Source organism: Erpetoichthys calabaricus, chromosome 11 (assembly GCF_900747795.2).
Source record: "Erpetoichthys calabaricus chromosome 11, fErpCal1.3, whole genome shotgun sequence".
In the NCBI taxonomy this organism is placed as follows: Eukaryota; Metazoa; Chordata; class Cladistia; order Polypteriformes; family Polypteridae; genus Erpetoichthys; species Erpetoichthys calabaricus.
The window spans coordinates 134,960,483-134,978,938 of NC_041404.2; the positions used below are offsets into that span (position 1 = coordinate 134,960,483).

Here is an 18,456-nt window from a genome sequence, read left to right on the forward strand (position 1 = left end):
AGAGCTACGTAGTGAGTGCAGGCTGGGGTGGCACTGGGATGGGCAGGGGATGAGGGGATGCACTTGCAGCCCCCTAAGATTGTGGCTACTGTGACCCCGCAGTGTGAATGCTCTGTGAACTGTGCTGCACTTTTTTATTGTTAAAGGCGCCATATAAAGCACGAAGGCTACGAGAGACACCGGTGCCAGGGGCAGCTCTCCCTCATATGACCTTAACGGGTTCTACTTTGGGGCACAGAGCTTGGCACCGCTCCCTCCCACCTCCAGTCACTGTCTGTGTGGCGTTCCTGGCTCTATGAAACTGAGCGAGGACGTGCGCATGAGGGTACACTGAGACAGACTGGTACTGGGTTGGCACTGCCTTGTGCCCAGTGCTGTTGGGGCGGGCACCCTGAGACCGGATCAGGTCAGTTCCATAAACTCAGACGGCTCAGTCTGCCTCTGGCCATCGAGGCCGCGCACTCACAGGGGTGGTCTTGAACTTTGGAGCCTCCGCTCGGCCAGCTTGTCAAGTCGTGGCATCGCCCTGGGGTTCAGCACTCTGGCAGCGGCTCGGACCCTCAGTTCGAGGCTCTGACCTTTGCAGGTGCACCACATTCAGACGTTTGGCTGGGAGGTGAAATTCACCTTTACGACGGCCACCCACGTGTCAGGCGCCCAGTCCAGCAAATGTAAAGGGGCTGCCAGGCAGGATGAGACGGACCCCCGGCTATGTGCCTGCTAACGTGGCGTGATGTGGTCGACTCGGCTCGGAGTTTCCTGAAGATGCTGCTCTTCATCAAGTCCAAAGTCTGACCGAGGGGAGGAGACAAGTCGCGTCTGGGGGGCGGTGGGGGTCACATTTGCCTTTTTCATGGAGCCCTCGGTGTGAAAGGCGCTATATAAAGTGGGGAGCCCTTCACGTCAAACCCAATCAGCTCAGAAGCCAGGAGGAGCGGAGAGTGAAGCCAGTCGGGTGGTCCGCACGGCTCGGCCCTCGGTGACGTGGGAATCCTGGGCGCTCGTGAAAAGAGCAAAAGAGAAATTTGAAACTCTGACCTGCCGGGGTTTGAAGCATCTGGAGTGGAAAATCGTTCTCTAATCTGATTGGCACCGCGTCCCTCAGTCCTGCCCCATCCAGAGCTGGCTGGGCTGGCGGCTGGATCACTTTGGGCAGAGCTGGCTCAGCTGGCCCCATACAGAGCTGCCAGGCCGAGCCCGGGCACTGCTATGCGGTCCCTCCGGTGGTGACAGGCTGCCTTTTAGGCTTTGACGAGGGAGACTGGCCGGTGGTCCTCCCTCACTCAGGTGGGCGCCTTCTGCCAGCCTTTCATTGTTAACACCACCTGATTGGGGGCAGACGTATAGCGCCTTTCATTGTACTGCAGACAGCCTGCCACACCCTCACTATGCCAGCTAAGCAGCATTGATAGCGCCTTTCATTATGAGGTTTGCCTTCATAGCGCAGGGCACAGAATAGGTGACATCATCTTTATGGCGCCTTTCATTGTAACCCAGCAGTCTCCATGTAATCGGCGGTCAGCTCTTTACGTTGGCAGTCTGGATGGTGCCATCTACGCTCCTCTCACTTTTAAAGCCCTCCCATCTTGTTTTATTAGGGGGTGATTTTCACAGTAAGCACGATTGTGCCCCCCCCCAGGCTTCTCTCCCCACCAGCTGTCGTTACCAAGGGGTCCTGTGGTGTCAAACCCCTCCTCCCCATCAGGTTAGCTTGGACCCCACATCACCCCCTGCTAGTCTCTTCCATGTTGTGGCATCATCTGGGCATGCTGGGGGCTGCTGCGGTGCTTGCGGAGCACAAACTGACTTCTGGGGCCCCTTTCATGGTAGAGGGGTGTAGTGCCAATGCCATTTGGGTCTCTCTTGCTTTCTTCCGGCCCTGGGGTGCCTTACGTCTGCCCTTTTGCATATCTGGGCACACGGCGCCCGCGTGGCACACAGTTAAAAGCAGGCCGTATTTGACGAAGGTGTTTTGGTACACGTTAGGATATGTGAGCACAGGCTGACGTCCCGCTGCCAGCGTGGTCCAGGACCCCCCTGATCTGGAAGTGCAAGTTCATCGGAGCGTCCGGTTTGAACCTTCACAGCCCGATGTTCTGAGTGCCCACTCGAGCGGAGCAAACCGATGTAATCAGCAGAACGAGTAGGCAGCTGCTGCCATCAGCTTGTTTTATGCCAGTCAAATGGCTGTGTAATGGTCTGCTCACTGGACTCTCCTGGTCAGCCGGGGGCTCTGATCGCCGCTTAGATACGGCCATCGATGTCCCACTCCATTACTTAATCGCTGCCCCCTTTGAACTGCGGCCCATTAGCCGTCTTATCAGGCCGACTTCATCTTGTAGCACTTGGCTGCCACTGCGGTTACATCCAGCGGGGGGTCTGGAGCAGCCGAGTGGTCCGTGCAGTGGGGCAGTTCACACAATGCCGCTGCCTTCCGGACCGTGACACCCTCTTAGGTGCGGCCCCTGAGCCCCCTTGGCCTCCATGTCCAGGGATCCGTGCTTTGGGGGGTCTGGAGAGACTCGACCCAAAGGCAAGTAAGACCCCCGCTTCTTCTCAGAACAAAAGAGTGAGCACTGGCGGTGGACTTCCAGTCGGACCCCCGTGGACTTTGATTCCTTTGTTGGGTTGGCACAGCCTGCCAACCCTGTGCTGAGCGAGCAAATCTGGAGGGGTCTTTAAAACTTGTATGTGACATTATTGAAGTCACGTCACTGTGCCGCCATTTTGTGTTTCTTCAGATGGCCAACAACAATGGCATCCTGTGAGGCAACACGTGACATCATGGTGACAAGCCTCCAGGCTCCTTGCCTCTTGGTTTGTGGGGTGGGCTTTGCTTTTTGCTTTCCACCACCTGGCAAGCCAGTGTGCCAGAAGGAGGAGGAGGAGGAGGAGGAGGTCAGATCTGCGGGTGACACTGGGCTGTCACTGTTAGGAAATATGCTGACCCAAGGTGGCACTGACATGGGAACTGGCACTTCTCACCCAGAGTGACACCATAAATGGCCGGCCTGTTTGAGCAGTAAAGCATACTGCTGTGTATGCGGTGACAGCAGGGGACATGAAAGCCACAGGTACGGGCAGGCCGTGCAGACGAGTGACACTGTCAATCACAAGGTGGACAGACGAACCCGGAAAGGACAGGAGAGGAGCTCAACATCGCAAGGCACCTACCTCAACGTTTAGTGCTTCATTGTCTGCCATAGCAGATGCCAGCTACAGCGGTCCCCCTCGTCCTCTTCCACGACTTAAAGACCACCCTTTTGGCAAGTAGCTGAGGGAGCCCTCATTGGCTGTGGCGCTGGGGCATTTCTGGTGCCAGGAACTGAACCCCAAAGCAGCCTGGCATGCTGCCATCTGGTGGCTGAAGTGTGAACTGCAGTCAGTCAAAACCATAAAGGGCCAGGTGCCCAGGGCGGCCTCTCGTTCACCCCTGCCACGCTGTGCTCGAGACTCTACACCTCGTGATGTCTAAAACCTTAGCAGGGACTTGGCATCATCCCAGGATGCTTCTCCCTGCCCGCGTGTGCCCTTTTCATATGCATGCATGTAGGGGCACGGAGGGCTCTCCCTGTCTGCTGATGAAGAGACGGGGACTTTAGTGAGTTGTAACGAAATGCACAGTCTGGGCCGAGCGTGGCACGGTGACGGGGTCCGCCTGTACATCGGTCGAGTGACACGCCAACAGGCCCACCCGCCTCCACAGACAACCTGAGCATCTCGAAGCAGCGCTAGATGGAGCCACACAAGCAGGCCAACGGGTGGTCTTTTTCTCTCTTTTTTTATTGTCATCATTTGTGCCCAGTCTTTGTGACAAGGAAACAAATTGCCCGCCAGTCTAGAAAGTGCCAGAAGCATCAGAGACATGAAAGAAAAAGCAAAGTGATGAAGACACACACGCACCTTCATTTGAGGAAGACCCCCGTGTGACAGCACGCCCACCCACACACATCCGCATCCTCACACTGTCCCTTTGCTGGGTGCCCACCTGCTCACAGACATATCCCCCCTAACCCCCCCGCCCCACCCCAGTCCAAGTGGTGCGCCGCATTACCGGGCCCGGCCACTAGAGGGCGCCCATCTTCTGGCCCGGCACTTTCTTCATCACAGGAGAGACTCACCCAGCCCGGGCCTTCTGGGGTCTCACGTGACTCACGCGGCTCAGCACCCTCGTCACGTGGCCGTGCCCTGGTGTCGCCTTGTTTGGCCCGTGCCTCCTCTGAAGCCCTGGGGGCCGTTGGCACGGCCGTGCTCAGTCACACTTAACATTTAAATTCTCTGATCTGCTCGGTGAGGCCACTTTGACCTCCGGGGGTCCCTGGGCTGGGGTCCCTGGGTGCAGCACTAGTGGAGCGCCCAACGCCTCCTGCCAAAGACTACAATTCAGTCAGTGCTGAGGGGGCTAGGGGGGCCAGCAGCGTCCCCAGGCAGGTCTCGAATGGCTGTCCGCCTGAGGCCGCTGAAATCAGCGAACACCACGGAGGAGGAGGAGGAGGAGCGGCCATCGGGGGCAGAGCAGCACGCTGGAGTCCGCCTCGCATTTAGTCGTCCGACTGGGCCACACGGGGGCCTCACCAGGGGGGGGCCGCACTCCTAGGCTGCCAGGAGACACCACTTCCGTCTTGACCAGGGCTCCTAGGGTGGCACGTGGCACACCCGGGCGATCCGCGGGTCGTATGCCAGCCACAAACTGCTCGAAGGCGTCTCCTGTGTCTTCGTGCTCCTCGTCGACTTCGGCCTCCTCATCTTCGTCACGTGCTGCGCTCTGCTGCTTGGCGCCCTGCTGTTTGGCGCCTTTCTCTGCCCGTCTCTTAACGGAGAGGTCCAATGGCCCCTCGTGCTGCTTTGCCGTCTCGTCCAGCGCCTGGTGGATGTGCGACAGCTCGCTGCGGATCTTGCACAGGTGTGCCCTCAGGTAGCGCTGCCCGGGGATGTCGTCCAAAACCAGGCTGGCGATCTTCTTGTCTGCCTCCCGATATTCCTGCAGGGCCCTGGAGAGATCTCCCAAGAGGACCCTAGAGTCGCCCGCCGCCCCATCTTGACCTGGGCGCTGAGCTGATTCAGGGGCTGAGGGGGCAGTCATCTTCTCATAGACCTCCAAGGGGTGTCTCCACAAGCCCGGTGGGCCATCCTCAGAGGACTTTAATTGGTGGATGGGGGGCCGGAAGCTGCTGATCAAAAAGAAAAACAAAGACACCTCATCATTACAGAACGGAGGGGCCGAGGCGGCCTAACCCGGCCAGGTGACTTACGCCCCCCCCTCCTAAAAATGTAAAACTCTGGAGCTGGCGAGGGGTCTCAACTTCAGGCTGACTGGCAGGGGCAGACGAGAGGACCCCATAAGCCCCTCAGACAGAGGCCCACTACTGACCCAGTGTTGTCCAGTTGCTAAGGTAAAGTTCGGGGAGCTTCAAGGAGAGACCCCCTAAGTGAGGGCCTGCTCAATGCTGCCCGGTGGGGGGCTCAGTGCCCCCGTGGTGAGGCGGGAAAAGTCCCAAAAACTCACTGGCCACCTAAGGATGCAGCACCTTGCTAGATGTCACCCCCCCAACCCCCCCCCCCCCCCAATCACCATCTCCAGCTGGCATAAACCCAGAGGAGCTGTCTGGGGTCACTTCCTGGGTCAGAGGTCACCCATAATATTTACTGTACCTGCTGTGGAGCGGCGGCTTCTCTGAGGCTGCGCTCAGGCTGGCACTCCTCTGGGCAGGTTTCTTCTCGGGAGGCGCCGTCAGGTGGTCAGCAGGTGTGGCCGTCCTCTTGCTTCCCAGATCGACGGTGGCCGTCACGGCTTGGTGGCTCCAGCTGACCGCTCTGTCCTCCTTGCTGGCACTTGGATGCTTCTCGTCGGCGGCTGCTGCTTTATAGCTGCTCTCCAAGGCGGCCGGGAGCTGCTGGCGACTGGGCCACGCAGCAGGGGGCACCGCTGGCACAGGGGGGCTGGCCTTGAGAGCCGGGACTTTCCATAGGCTGATTTTTGGCTCCAGAGTGGCCTGGAGGGGCTGAGCCCCTTTGGACTCCTTGCCAGGCTCTTGGATTGAGGAGAGCGCGTGTTCGCACAGCAGAGGGTAGTAAAAGTGGGGCGGCAGGACGGCGCGGTCGGTGTGCTGAATGGTGCCCGCGCTGGGATGGAGGAGCTGAGCCGCCGAAGCCAGGAAAGGCAGCTGGGCGCTCGTCACCGGCGGGTTGACGTAGGAGAACAAACCGGGGCTCAGGGGGTAACTGACACCCAGCACCGACACGTTCAGCCCCGGGGGGTCTTGGCAGTCCGTGTAAGCCGGGGGCGGCGGGTAGCAGGGCATGGAGACTGCGTCCAGGGCGGGCTCCGGGTTGCCTTTCCTCTGCCCGGTGGCGATGAGGCGCCACTGCTCGGACAGCACGCTGGGGCCGTTGACGCAGCTTTGGGGCAGCTTGTAGTGCCGCAGCTTGGCCTCCACGGCCCTGGCGCTGAGGACGGGGTCCTCGAGCGAGTAGACATCGGCGATGACCAGCTCGGTGGCCTTCTGGCCGCTCTGAGGTGCCCCCTGACGTTCGCCCTGGGGTTCTTCTCCTTTGGTCACCTCGTTTTCGCGCGTGTCCCGCTCGACCTCTGCGCTCGCTTTGGGCTCCTCGTTCCTGGCCACGTGGTCTGCCTCAGTTGGCAGCCGGGACCCCGACTGGAGGGCCAGGAGGTTGCCCTTCTTGTAGGGCCAGTCGGACTCGATGAGGAGGGACAGCGAGTTCTTGCACAGGCTGTACTTCATGTGGTTGTACAGGTGGGACTTCTCCATGCAGGTGAAGGGGCACTGGAAGCACTTGTAGTTGTAGGGTTTGCCCCATGGCCGCGGGATGTAGTGGGGCTTCTTGGGCTTGCGCTCCTTGTGCTTGAACGCAGCGCTTGCCTCTTTGGACATGTCTGGCGCTGCTGACATCGGCACTTGGGCGCTGCTAGGCGACTGGCATCCTTCGGCACTTGGGCCCTGCTAGGCGACTGGCATCTTTCTGGGGTCAGCGGCGCACTGTGGAGGAAGCAGAAAGGCTTCGGTTAGGGCGGGGGTCTCTCGAAGGCAGTGCCCACTCAGCGGCCCTGACCAGAGGCTGGCAGTGCGGTGGGGGCTGAGCGCCAGCGTGCCGTACTCTCCCTCTGTGTGTTTGCTTGGTTAGATTTGCCACTAACGTCGCTCGAGGCCTACTTGGCTGATCTGTTCTCCCTCTACCTGCCACAACTAATTAGTTCCAGTGCCGTACCAGACGCTCGCAGGGGTCGAGCCGGGCAAGGAGCAGGCGAGTGGACCTTGGGAGTCTACACCTGTGTTTGGGCCCCTGGCGGGGTGGGGGGGGAAGGGGCGATGGGGAAACTGCAATTAATGAGAGGCTGGCATGGAGTCCAGGAGGCGTCATTAGTGCCAGGGCCGTGCAATCTGGGTCAGGCAAGAAACAAGCAACAGGGCTGCTTACCAGGCGCTCCGCTCTGTGGAGACCCTCGTCCTGAGTGCCGTGAACGTGAAGCACGAGGCAGACGGCCAGGCTCGGGGTCCCGTCACTACAAGGCCGAATGCCACCTCAGATCCAACGCTCTTCTGACGAGGCCCGAGGACTACCACACTGCCAGCTTGACATATCTAGCCTTAGGCTTCACGTCTTCTTCTTCTTCTTCTTCTTCCTCATTATGAACTCATGCCATCCAAAAGTCAGGACAACTTTACAACAAGCCCACCCTCGCACTTTAGTGTTCTTGGATGTCACCTCGCCCACGTGCTTCAAGTCCTGACTGTGAACCGTAGCTGTGCCAAAAGCCGAGACCCCCGACACGGGAAGGCCTCAAAAGAAAGCAGATGAGGCTTCTGGGAAAGGTGGGAGTACAGGAAATGTGCCCAAGACCCAGGATGATGCCACCCAGCAGACTAGTAAGGCGTTAGGAGGAGGGTCACAAGCTGCTGGGCATTGGGCAGAAGGCCACCACAGCTACTCCTTCCATTATTCTAAAATAGCATGGCATGCTGGCACAGTGCATTCCTATCCCATGCCATGCCTTTCTCAGTCTTGGCACTTCTGGGGGTCTTCCTCGCACCTCCTAAAGACGTGAGGGTTAAGTGACTAAACGTGCGGCAGCCAGTGCAGGGGTCTCAGAGTGAGGGCACCGTGGCGTCCTTTCTGCCAGGATAGGCTCTGGCGCCCCACCACTGGGTTACGCCACCTTCTAGCGTTTCTGTGTTATTCCCTGGAGACTAAAGGGGGGCTTCAGTTTGTGATAAACATTCGGAACTTGTGCTTAGCTGCTGTCACTTGTGTGACTTTGGGTGCCCCCTGTGATGAGGGTGCTGGTGTGAGTGACTGAATGGTCCCACTCTGGGGGGAGAGCCCTGCTTGAGGGGGCAGACATGGATGGAGGGGCTCAGCTTGTTCTTTGTCTTCCGCTGTGTGCTGAGCAGACCCCCTGATGAAAGGCGCTATAAGAAAAGCCTAAATGCCGGTCAGCTCACTTGTGTCCCACTCAGGACAAACTGCCTGGACTTCAAGGAAGCGGTGGGATTGAGGGGACGGGACAAACTGGACACCTGAAACAAATGGGCATCTGCTCACATTCACCTGGCATTGCGAGTGCCAGTCACAGCAGGCAGCACCAGCAAAGGAGGAGAAAGTCCTCCCTCCCACCCGGCTGTGGTGGCACAAGGCAAAGCAGAATGTCATCGTGGGGACACACATTATACCGCAGGTTTAATTGGTCCCCAAGGGTGCCGTGCTGATGCCCCTCCAATCAGTCCTGTTGCCTTCCTGGGCAGCTTCAGGCACCACTGCTCGGCTTCCTGAAACTCACACCCTGCCAGGCGCCGCAGTGCTGCCCATCCAACACATTCAGGATCAGGCAGGAACCCACCGTACCCATTATAGCGCATCACCACCCACACAGATACCCACCCAAAGAGGCCAACTCACAGCGGTCAGTTAAAGGGGGTGCAAGAGTTTGAGATGTGGCAGGAAAAGTGACAAGGACGGGGGGGGGGGGGGGGGGGGGGCAAACTGCACCCGGACCGAACGAGAAGTGTTTAAAAGCTGGGAGACTAACCTCTGTGCCACCATGCCATCTCGAGCTCTGAGCCGAAGGTCAAATCAACACCACAGCTGGGAAAAACAATAAGGAGGAGCCGTGGGAGACCCTTCTAGCCCGCCGTCGCTTGACTCACCTGCTCTGCTCGCAGTGGTGGCCTGTGTCAGTGGGCAGGGGTACGAGTGGCACACCCTACTGATCACAGGGGCGACAAAATCAAAGAAAGGCCAAAGCCCCCAAAAAGTCCCCGCAGCCGAGAACACCACAAGCCTCGTCAGCTCGTCAGACGTCTTCTTTGTGTGTTCCTTTAACGTTTAAACCTCAACACGGAGGTCCGTTCTGTTGTCCTTGGTCTTTGTCCGACTTTTATCTCTCAGTGTCCAACCGTCAGAACCCCCTCCCCCTCCATTATGTGCACTTTATTTTAGCAGTCGCTAAACTTCAGGGAGTAACGGAAATCAAACGGAAACGCCCATCACCCGGCAGCCCGGAAGACGGCGAATCGCGCGGGGATTTCACAGCCGCTGATTGGCTGACGGCGAGTGCGCGCGTAGCCGAGGCCGCCATTCTCAGTCCCGCGCGATCTGCTTGGATTTGTTCGGTTCGACGTGATGTTTGTTTGTTTGTTTGTTTGTTTGTTTGTCGGAGTCCCAAGTGTTGTGGAGCAAAGACGACGAGCGGACCTTACTGACGGTGCCAGCCGCTGAAATGACGCGAACATCAAGCAGGCTGGGAAGACGAAGACTGTGAAACTGAACCGGGACGGCCACCTCCATGTCGGTCCGCTGTGACGGTAAGAGGACGAATTTCTGTCATTTCCATCTGATAGAGTTAAGGCCGAAGAGGCGACACGTTTGGTTAGTTTCTGTCATTAAAAACAACTGGTGTGTGAGTCGCTGTGAAGTGAAGTGAAGTGGCTGTGGTTTGTCTGGGACTGGTTTTCAATAACTAGCCTGGACGTCGCAGGCATGGCCGCTGCTTCTCTTTACGGGGTCTGAAATTCTCTCTCATAATGCTGATCGTAAGTTCTGAGATTCTTCACATAAGGAAGAGAAACGGCTTCAGATAAAAATGCTAAGGTGGGCTTCTCTAAGGAGGGACAGATAAAGTCCCAACACAAAAATAAACGGCGCTGTGGGGTCTGACCCCCTGGATCAGGACGGGGCTTTGAGGTGTCACTTCAGGCAAAGGCAGTAAAAAGTCAGCTGACCGCAAAGGTGCTGAGCGGCGGCTCATATCGGAGTGTCAATAAAGTTTAATCGATCGTTTAAAAGGCGCGCGCGGGGAGTTGTGGAGACACAGCAGGAGAAGCTCGGGGCCGCAGCGCTACGCCCACATGTGACTTCTGAAGAGGACTGACGGGTGGGCCACAAACCGCCTGTCGCCCGAGGGTTTCTCTAGAGAAGCGACGGCGGGCTGATGAGGGTCCAGAGAGTGGCGGCCACCCGCGTTTACAGCCCCGCACGCGGACGCCACGGCTCTTTGGATGTGATGGAGGATGCGCCTTATAGTCCAGACACACGAGGGGTCTCTCGAGGGGTCACCGGCCCTTTACACGAGCGCTTGGCTTTCCCCCAAATGAACGAACGTCCTTCTTACACCCTCACTGTGTGTGTCACAAGCCGCTGGTGTGCAGCGCGCTCTTCATTTCACACTTTGGCGTTGACATCGCGGACACGCAAATAAAATGTCGGGACCCTCCGTCTGAAATGAGCGGTGTGGACTGGACCTGCAGGACTGGCTGTGTTTGTGTTTCTTTATTCCGAATTGACGAAGAGAAGTCGGGAGGAGAGCACAAGCGACAAACGGGCACACACCGCGCCCTGAGTATATTGTCGGTGTACCAGTCTTTAGTACAATCTGGATTGTATTTATTTATTGACCCGAACATTTCATATATAGATATATACTGTATAAATATAATGATAAAGGCATTGTCAAAAACGCCGCAGGCTCAGAAGAAACGAGATGACCGAGTGCTAAATCCTAACTAAAAAGTGAATTAAAATAAAACAAGAAAACAGAATCCTGCAAAGATTCGAGAACATTCAGGTGTTTGATAAACGTGCGGGGAAATTAAGAGATTAGAGAATGAGGGGGGGGGGGGGGAGTAGAAAAAAAGACAAACGGTGGGCTTCTGAATGAAGTCGGTGTGTCCAGGACGAGACTCACTGCGCTCACCTGATCGTTCAAACGCGTTTTTCAAAAATGGCATCGACGATAGCGAAACGCTCACTTGTGTGCTGTATAAAAATAAAGAAAAGAAAAGAAAGTTAAAGTAAAGCAAGGAAAAGAAAAGAAAAGAAATGAAAAGAAAAGAAAAGAAAGCCGTAAGGTGATAACCGCACAGAATACACGGAGCCTCCGAATAAACGAATGCAGAACAACGCGTTAAGAATGCGAGTCGAGCAAAGAGAAAGGGGAGTCCTAACAGGTCTGGCAGCCCACCGGCCGTTGCACTTTGGCGAGACCCCCGTGACCATCGCTGCGCTTCTTCTGCCGAACCGCGAGACAGCCGACGGCTTGACGACGACAGGCGGTCCAGGGCTTGAACTCGGCGGTGGTCCACTTCGGGGCTGACGCGGGGTGCTCGGGTGGGCTAAGCAGGCGCACAGCTCCAAGAATGCGAATTATCAGATCGCCGGCTCGGGGTTCAAAGGGCAGCCAAACGCGCGCTACGTGTTAGTGACGGACCCCCCAAACGAGCAGAGTCCGTTTTCGGTGAGCGTGTTAGGTGAGGACAGCAGAAATGTCAAGTTCTGATGAGGACCACCACAGACACTCCGTCCATGTTAGGACTACCTGGCTGTGAGAAAGTCACAATCAAGGGTACTTAAAATGAAATAAACTACAAAGGTCATTTGTCGCACGTGTCGTGCAATATGAATCTGTCTTTCCAATCTTTTCAGTGTTTTTTAAATTTGCTACTCATTTGCTTAAAACAATTTCAAATATGAGCGATACGCGTAACGAAGCAAACGTCTAACTGTAATACAGAACTTAACTCCTGCAATTCTTAGTAAGACGGCCGGTTTGTATATCAGGAGACAAACATTTGACCGGTGACTCCAAACCGAGGAATTTAACCGAAAATGAGCCAAACGAGGAGCCTTCAGCAGGTGACACCGCGGCGGCGCAGACGACATTTTAGTTCTCGTTCGCGGTTTTCTGGTTCTAATGCAATTCAAAGCCATGAAAGTCGATTGTAACCGATGTCTGATCGTCTAATTGAACGTGACATTGATGTAAACATCGAAGGACCGAATCACATGAGGTTTGACTGTGGAAATATTTTCTTTGAGAAAAAAGGTTTTATTTATTGTGAAAGGCACCGATTGATCAGGCGTGATCGACGTTAAGAAGTTGCTCAAGAAGCGGAGGGAGTGCGCGGTCACTTTCCGTTGAATTAGCTTGTGGTCTCCCGGTGGGCGAAATTCGAGACCCTGAGAAAGAAGAAGTCAAAAAGTTGAAACGCTACGCTGTGCCCAGATACACAAACGGCGCGTCCCCATACTCGTCTTTGCGAGGACAGGCGTCACTTACGCCAGATGTGTCCCGCCATGTCCTCGGTGGCTTTGGTCCCGAACGATACGCGACTGCGTTCAAAGAGAGCCAAACACGCGTGTTTTACAGCGTCCGTTACGATTAGTAAACGGTAGACGGCACGAAGAACTGAGAGCAGGGGAAGCGTGTCCGGGTGTCGGACAGGAACGGGGTGACCTTCGGCCGGAGCGGAGAGACGGGGTCCGCGTGAATGTGTGCGGGATGGCACTCGTGTGCTCGTCCGCTTTTAGAGTTTTGAACTGGAGAAGGTGTGCCGTACAAATCACGGGGGGGGGGCTGAATTTAAAGATAGAACATGCTTACAGTTTTAACAAGAAAGAAGAAATTACAAAGAAAACGAAAAGCGAACTAATAATCAAATAAACCCAAACTCCGCACGGTGTTCAGAAATGTGCACAATGTAATTCATTCGCGTTTAACGAACAAACTGCAGTTCCCACTAAACAAACGAAACAAAGACAAACACCGGCCAGGCGACGGCGGGACAGCGACCGTTATCTGTTATCACGAAAAAGAACAATAAAGTAACCGAAGAAGAAGTCGGGCACAGGACGGTCCTGCCAACCGCTGCCTGACGGACACGACTCAGAGGTCTTCTTATCATCAACTCCCCAATTCGCGAATTATTTCCTGGATTGTTTGGGGCAGGTGTCTGATTAATTATTAATTTCAAAAAGCCAAATTAAAGGAAATCCGACCCCAACACGATCGCCCTCCCATTTCGCACTTCGAGTAAAAGAATATGAAGAAATCAACTCACAGGCGCCGAGTGTCCGCGAGTCGATGCCAAGGTACCTGCACGTCGCGCTCCTCTCTCTGCCCGCCCAGTCCGTGCCCCGCCGTCACTGAGAGCCTCTCTGCTGGGTGCGAGGTATATATTGTCTGGGAGCCATGCCCAGGGGCATCTGCGCCACTGCCGGCTCCCCCGTCCAACCTCTCCGGATGGCGCGCGCGCGCTCTCTGCATTAAAGGGAGAGCAACGAGGCAGCAGGAGCAAAGCGACAGGCAGGGAGGTGCCAGTCGGTCGGTCTGCTACTGCGCCAGGCGTGCCCTATAGTACCTGTGCCAGTCGACTATATGTGGCGCCGTTCACCATTGAGTTTAGGACGCCTACGTACCTCCAAGGACCAGGTAGTCTTTAGGGGGCTAGCCTTGAGTCTTCTTCTGTGGGCTGATGGCACCGTCCTGCAGTGTGTCACACCTCCACGGGAAATTCATAGTCGAAAATCCGAGTGGGCAGCCCCCTTCAGTGCCATCTTTAGTATACTGGGATTCGAGGAGTGTCACTTGTGTGGCGCAGGTCATTTCATATCGCCGCCATAATGTCGATTTCTCGACTTTGGTGGCCGCTGCTTCGATGGATATTTATTCATTTGTCACACGTTGACAACGCCAGGGGTTCAGTGAATGTCGCATCTGTCCCAACAATACATTCTGGAGATTCTTCATTAAAATATTCACACACAAATATGTAACTCTTGTGGCCCAAGACCCCTCTCAGGTAGCTGACGCCTTTCACCAGCACCCAAACGCGACATCACGTGACCTGATCAGGGTCACACAGCGCCAGGGTGGGACTGTGCTGTACAGGCCACTAGGGGGCAGAGGCGTTGAGATCTTAAACACCTGCACTCAGAGGCAAGCAAAGACCCCAGCACTGGGTGGTCCGTCCCCTTGCTGTCCCTGATGTGCATGGCGGGGGACTGTGGCTACGCACGATGGATTCAGCTTTGGGATTAGCTGGAGACCACTGGAGGTTTGTTTCTTATTTGTGTCTTTTCCTGGATTACCAAAGGGGGGCTTTGTGTTTGTTTAGCTGCTGGTGGTACAGACAAGAAAATGACGATGAAGGTCTCCTTCTCGTATGACTTCGGTTTTATAAACGCAGTGAATAGCATCAAATAAGGACTGGGTGGGCTTTATATGGGGCGGTGCTCTAAAAGTGCAAAGTGGGCACCCCAAGTCAAACAGTTTGGAGAAGACAAACCTACGGTGGTCCTGCGAGTTGTGATGTAATGCCGAGCTTGTAAATAAAACCTGTGGTCAGCCAGAAGCGGCATCAGTGTGCTCAAACCGTAGACGCGGTGCCACGTAATTCTCACTACGGTGCTGTACGTCTAAAATGTGGACATGGAGCAGCAGTGTGGCATTTCATGGGACACTTGTGTGACCACACAGAAGTAGAAGAGTGAGACGTGACAAGTGGGAACTCTGACAGCCCCTAAAGCAGTCGACCCTGGCGTGGATGTGGCATCACTATGGCACACATGCTTATGGACCATGGGGGCTGCTGGGTGGCCGTGAGGACCCTGATGACAAAGGTGTTACTGCATAGAGAAGGGACACTAAGAAGCTCCATTATTTCAGAGAGACTGGCAGTGATATGACATCATCATCATCATCATCATCATCATCACAATTTGACTGCATGGCATCTTTGGGTTTTGGATCCGCTGTGCTCGATTTGTGAATAAATTAAATTGAAATGAAGTGAGAGCACTGGGCTTCAAGGGGGTCGTGCCAGTCTCTGCGCAGTGAACAGCGGTGCCCATATGCCAGATGTCAGCTTGGCATGCACATCTGTTAAAGGGAACTTCATGCTGACCTGCCACTCGTCTCACGTGTTTGCAGTGATGGATACGACAATTCCTGACAGAATCGGCTTTGGAGCGAAAACAAACTGGACAACAACAAACAATCCCAAGGCATCCAAGGATAAGCTGGCGTACCTCGCGTGACACAAAGTCCAAGTGTCCTGTGCTCTGGACGGCCCACCTGCACGTGTGGTGCTGAAATATCGTTAAGCCGACAACGGCGAAGAGCTCGAGCTGTGGAACTGGAGGTCCTGCTTACTCACTGGACGCCCTCTGGCCTTGTTGGCTATAGTGCAGTGCTCTGGGGGGGTCACCCGTATTTGAAAACGCACTCCGAGTGACCCCGAGATCTCAGATAAGCCCACTGCTGATCCTCTTGTCACTGTTCTTTATTCAGCCTCCAGTTAATCTGCAAGAATTATTACAAGAACTAGAAAATACGAACACATCACTCCAGTCCTGTCCTCCTCACAATGGTGCCCGGGTAAGTTTAGGGCAGATTTCTAAATCCTCCTCTTGACACATAAAGCCTTAAATAGCGGGGCTCTGAACTTATCATGACTTACAAACCTGAGCGCACATTCAGATCTCAAGATGGCGCTCTGCTTGTGATGCCAAGAATTAATAAAATAACAGCAGGAGGTCGGAGCTTTTAGTTCCAGGACCCCCCTAAACTGTGCAGTGGTCTGCCTGCCACTCTAAGAGATGCCCCTTTGGTCTCAGCTCTCAAATCCTCACCACTTCAGCTTAGCACACCCTGACTAGAGCTGCTGATCAACTGTGCAGACTGTCATTGGCACTACAACAGAAGTCACATGACACTTCTAATGTGTCACTCACCCTCACCTGTTCTGATTCTCTTCTTGGTACTCAAATGTGCCACTTGGTGCCACTGCCCACCTGCCTGCCTAAGGTAAAGTCACCTCTGATGGAGGAACGCAGGAATCGTCAGGTCGAGGGGTCCTGTCACCGGATTGGCTGACTCAGCTGTGGATTGGCCAACAGGGGGAGGCAGCTTGATGGCCGAGGTCTCCAGGACTCTGACCAAATCCCAGTCCTATTATGGGATATCGTCTCCTGTTGAGTTCTGCTCTTTACTCGTCATATTTCTATTGTATTGAGGAGGACTTCTGCTCTGTCTATTGTGTTCTAGTGACCCACTGCATGCCCACCCTACCTGTAAAGGGGTCTCTCTGTGAATTGCCTTTCCGGAGGTTTCTTCCATTTTTTTGGGAGTTTTTTCATGTCTTCTTAGAGAGTCAAGGCTGGGGGTCTGTCGAGAGGCAGGGCCTGTTAAGGCCCACCGCGGCCCCCCTTGTGTGATTTAGGGCTTTACAAATATCAATGGTATTGTGTTGTATTGTAGAGTGCTGACATCACATAAGGCGCCATGGCAACCAGAGCGGTGACTGGTCAGAACTGACCAGGGGATGACGCAATGGGGAGTGTGTCCAGTTCAAATGCTCCGCCCTGCTGTAAGAGGACACTCCCACACAACGTGTTTGGATTGGCTGCTCTTGGCTTTTGTTTGCTGCTGTTGAGGCCGGACCCCCAGTTGAAGCCACTTGTAATTTCGTTGTACCCACTCTGCCTTGACCATCACTGTGGGTGACTAATGGATACACGAATGGTCACCTTGGGCCAAATATTCTTGACATTCTTGTTGTCAAGTGGGTCAGTTGGCACTTTGTGGTGACCAGAGATGGCAGGGGACCCCAGTAATGCAGACGCCTTCAGGTCTCCCCAACTTGTACTCAGCTCTTTTAGGGGCCCTCAGACAAACAGTCCTGGTTCTAAACTGAGAATGGAGCCAGCGTCCTGTGAAGTGAAGTGAAGTGCGCTTAGGTGACGTCACTGAGTGTCTGGTGCTTTGGTGGGCAGGCTGGCAGACTTCGTCAGGTTCTCTTTGGCATGGACCTACAGCACACACACACACACAACAGTCAAACTGAGCACCTGGAATGTGTCCGTCACTCCCAAGTTTATGTCTTGAGGTGTTTGTCGTGAAGTGGGTGCGGCTGGCAGCGCATGGCATTAGTGGATGTGCCCAGCCTCTCCTCTTTAAAATGGCGTGTCCTCCCTCTACTGACTACGGAGCATTGAAGCCTCTGGGATTTCAGGAATGGAGTCTGTGGCCGTGAGTCCCAATAGTGAAACGTGGATGGAAGGAGTGCCTGTAAAGTATGAATGGCGGTCAGCCAGTGGCACCCGTGGGCGCTGCACTCTGATGTGGACTCAACACGTGTGCGCCGTGTGTGGACGGAGATCAGATAGAGGAAGGCCACAGTTCTTTGTAGACCCCAATGGACTTCAGCCAGTTGGTTCTTTAAGTGGTCTTCATCTTGAAGGGTCTCCCTCTGTCTCCCCAAACTACTGTAAGTTACTTTGGATGAAGGTGTCCACCAAATTCACATCTCTGTGCTCACGGTGTCACATTTCAAGATGGAGATAAGCCACCCACAGATGGTGGTCCAGCCACACTTGACCTTCATTTCCGGTCAGAAGCCGACCTCCACCAGTGTGCCCACTTCACATTGATCACGTATACCCGGCGCAGTGTAAGTGGGCATGACGATGGGCCGTGGTGCTCTCTCTGACGTGGCGGTCACGTGTGTGGGTTGAACTTTGTACCTTTAAGTGCCCCCCTTGATGTTTAGCAGGCTGTGGCTTCAGGCGCCTTTCTGGATGACCGACGCGCTGCCCCTCTGGCCGTGCACAGGCCCCCCGGTCTCGGCTTCACTTCTCTTTCCAGTTCAGTGTGCCCCCTTGGTGCCCCCCAGCTTGTGTTTGCTCTTCATCTGGTCACTCATTGGTGCAGCAGTGGGCTCACTGGACGTCTGGCTCCTCGTGACCACCTGCCCCTTTTCTGTGTGCTACGTTCATTTTGCACCTTTAGCTCTGGGCCATGTGTGCCACACAGTTCCTTTTTGGCTTTGTCTGGAGTGTCCAGCATTTCAAATGCAGAGTGACCTTCATCATCACGTGGTGGCTCTGTGGTTTGGAAACGTGACAAACGAGTGGCTTAGACGAGTGTCACCAGCTTCTGTCACCGGCAGACATCTAAGCTCAGGCCAACTCCTGAAATAGCTCACCTCAGAGAAGCGCCGGGCATCACCAGCGACACCAAGTGAGCCCAAAGGAAAATCGTAAGTTGCATTTGTGGAAACAGCAACAAGGAAACTGATCGCCACCTCAGCGCATCTCCATCACCGTTCACAAGTCTGAGAGTGGAGGGGCATTGCCTGGCATGAGACAACCAATGTGCTGATA

The 18,456-nt window shown here is 55.0% G+C and overlaps 1 protein-coding gene across 1 annotated transcript; it reads right to left on the bottom strand.

Annotated features, from left to right (window-relative positions):
- Positions 1-4,369: 4,369 nt before the first annotated feature.
- prr35 (proline rich 35) lies at positions 4,370-6,941 on the bottom strand. Its single transcript, XM_028814598.2, is given in 3 exon segments — positions 4,370-4,509; positions 4,511-5,171; positions 5,653-6,941. Coding segments are annotated over 3 exon segments (2,046 nt in total). The 5' UTR covers positions 6,912-6,941; the 3' UTR covers positions 4,370-4,383.
- Between the last annotated feature and the right edge of the window lie 11,515 nt (positions 6,942-18,456).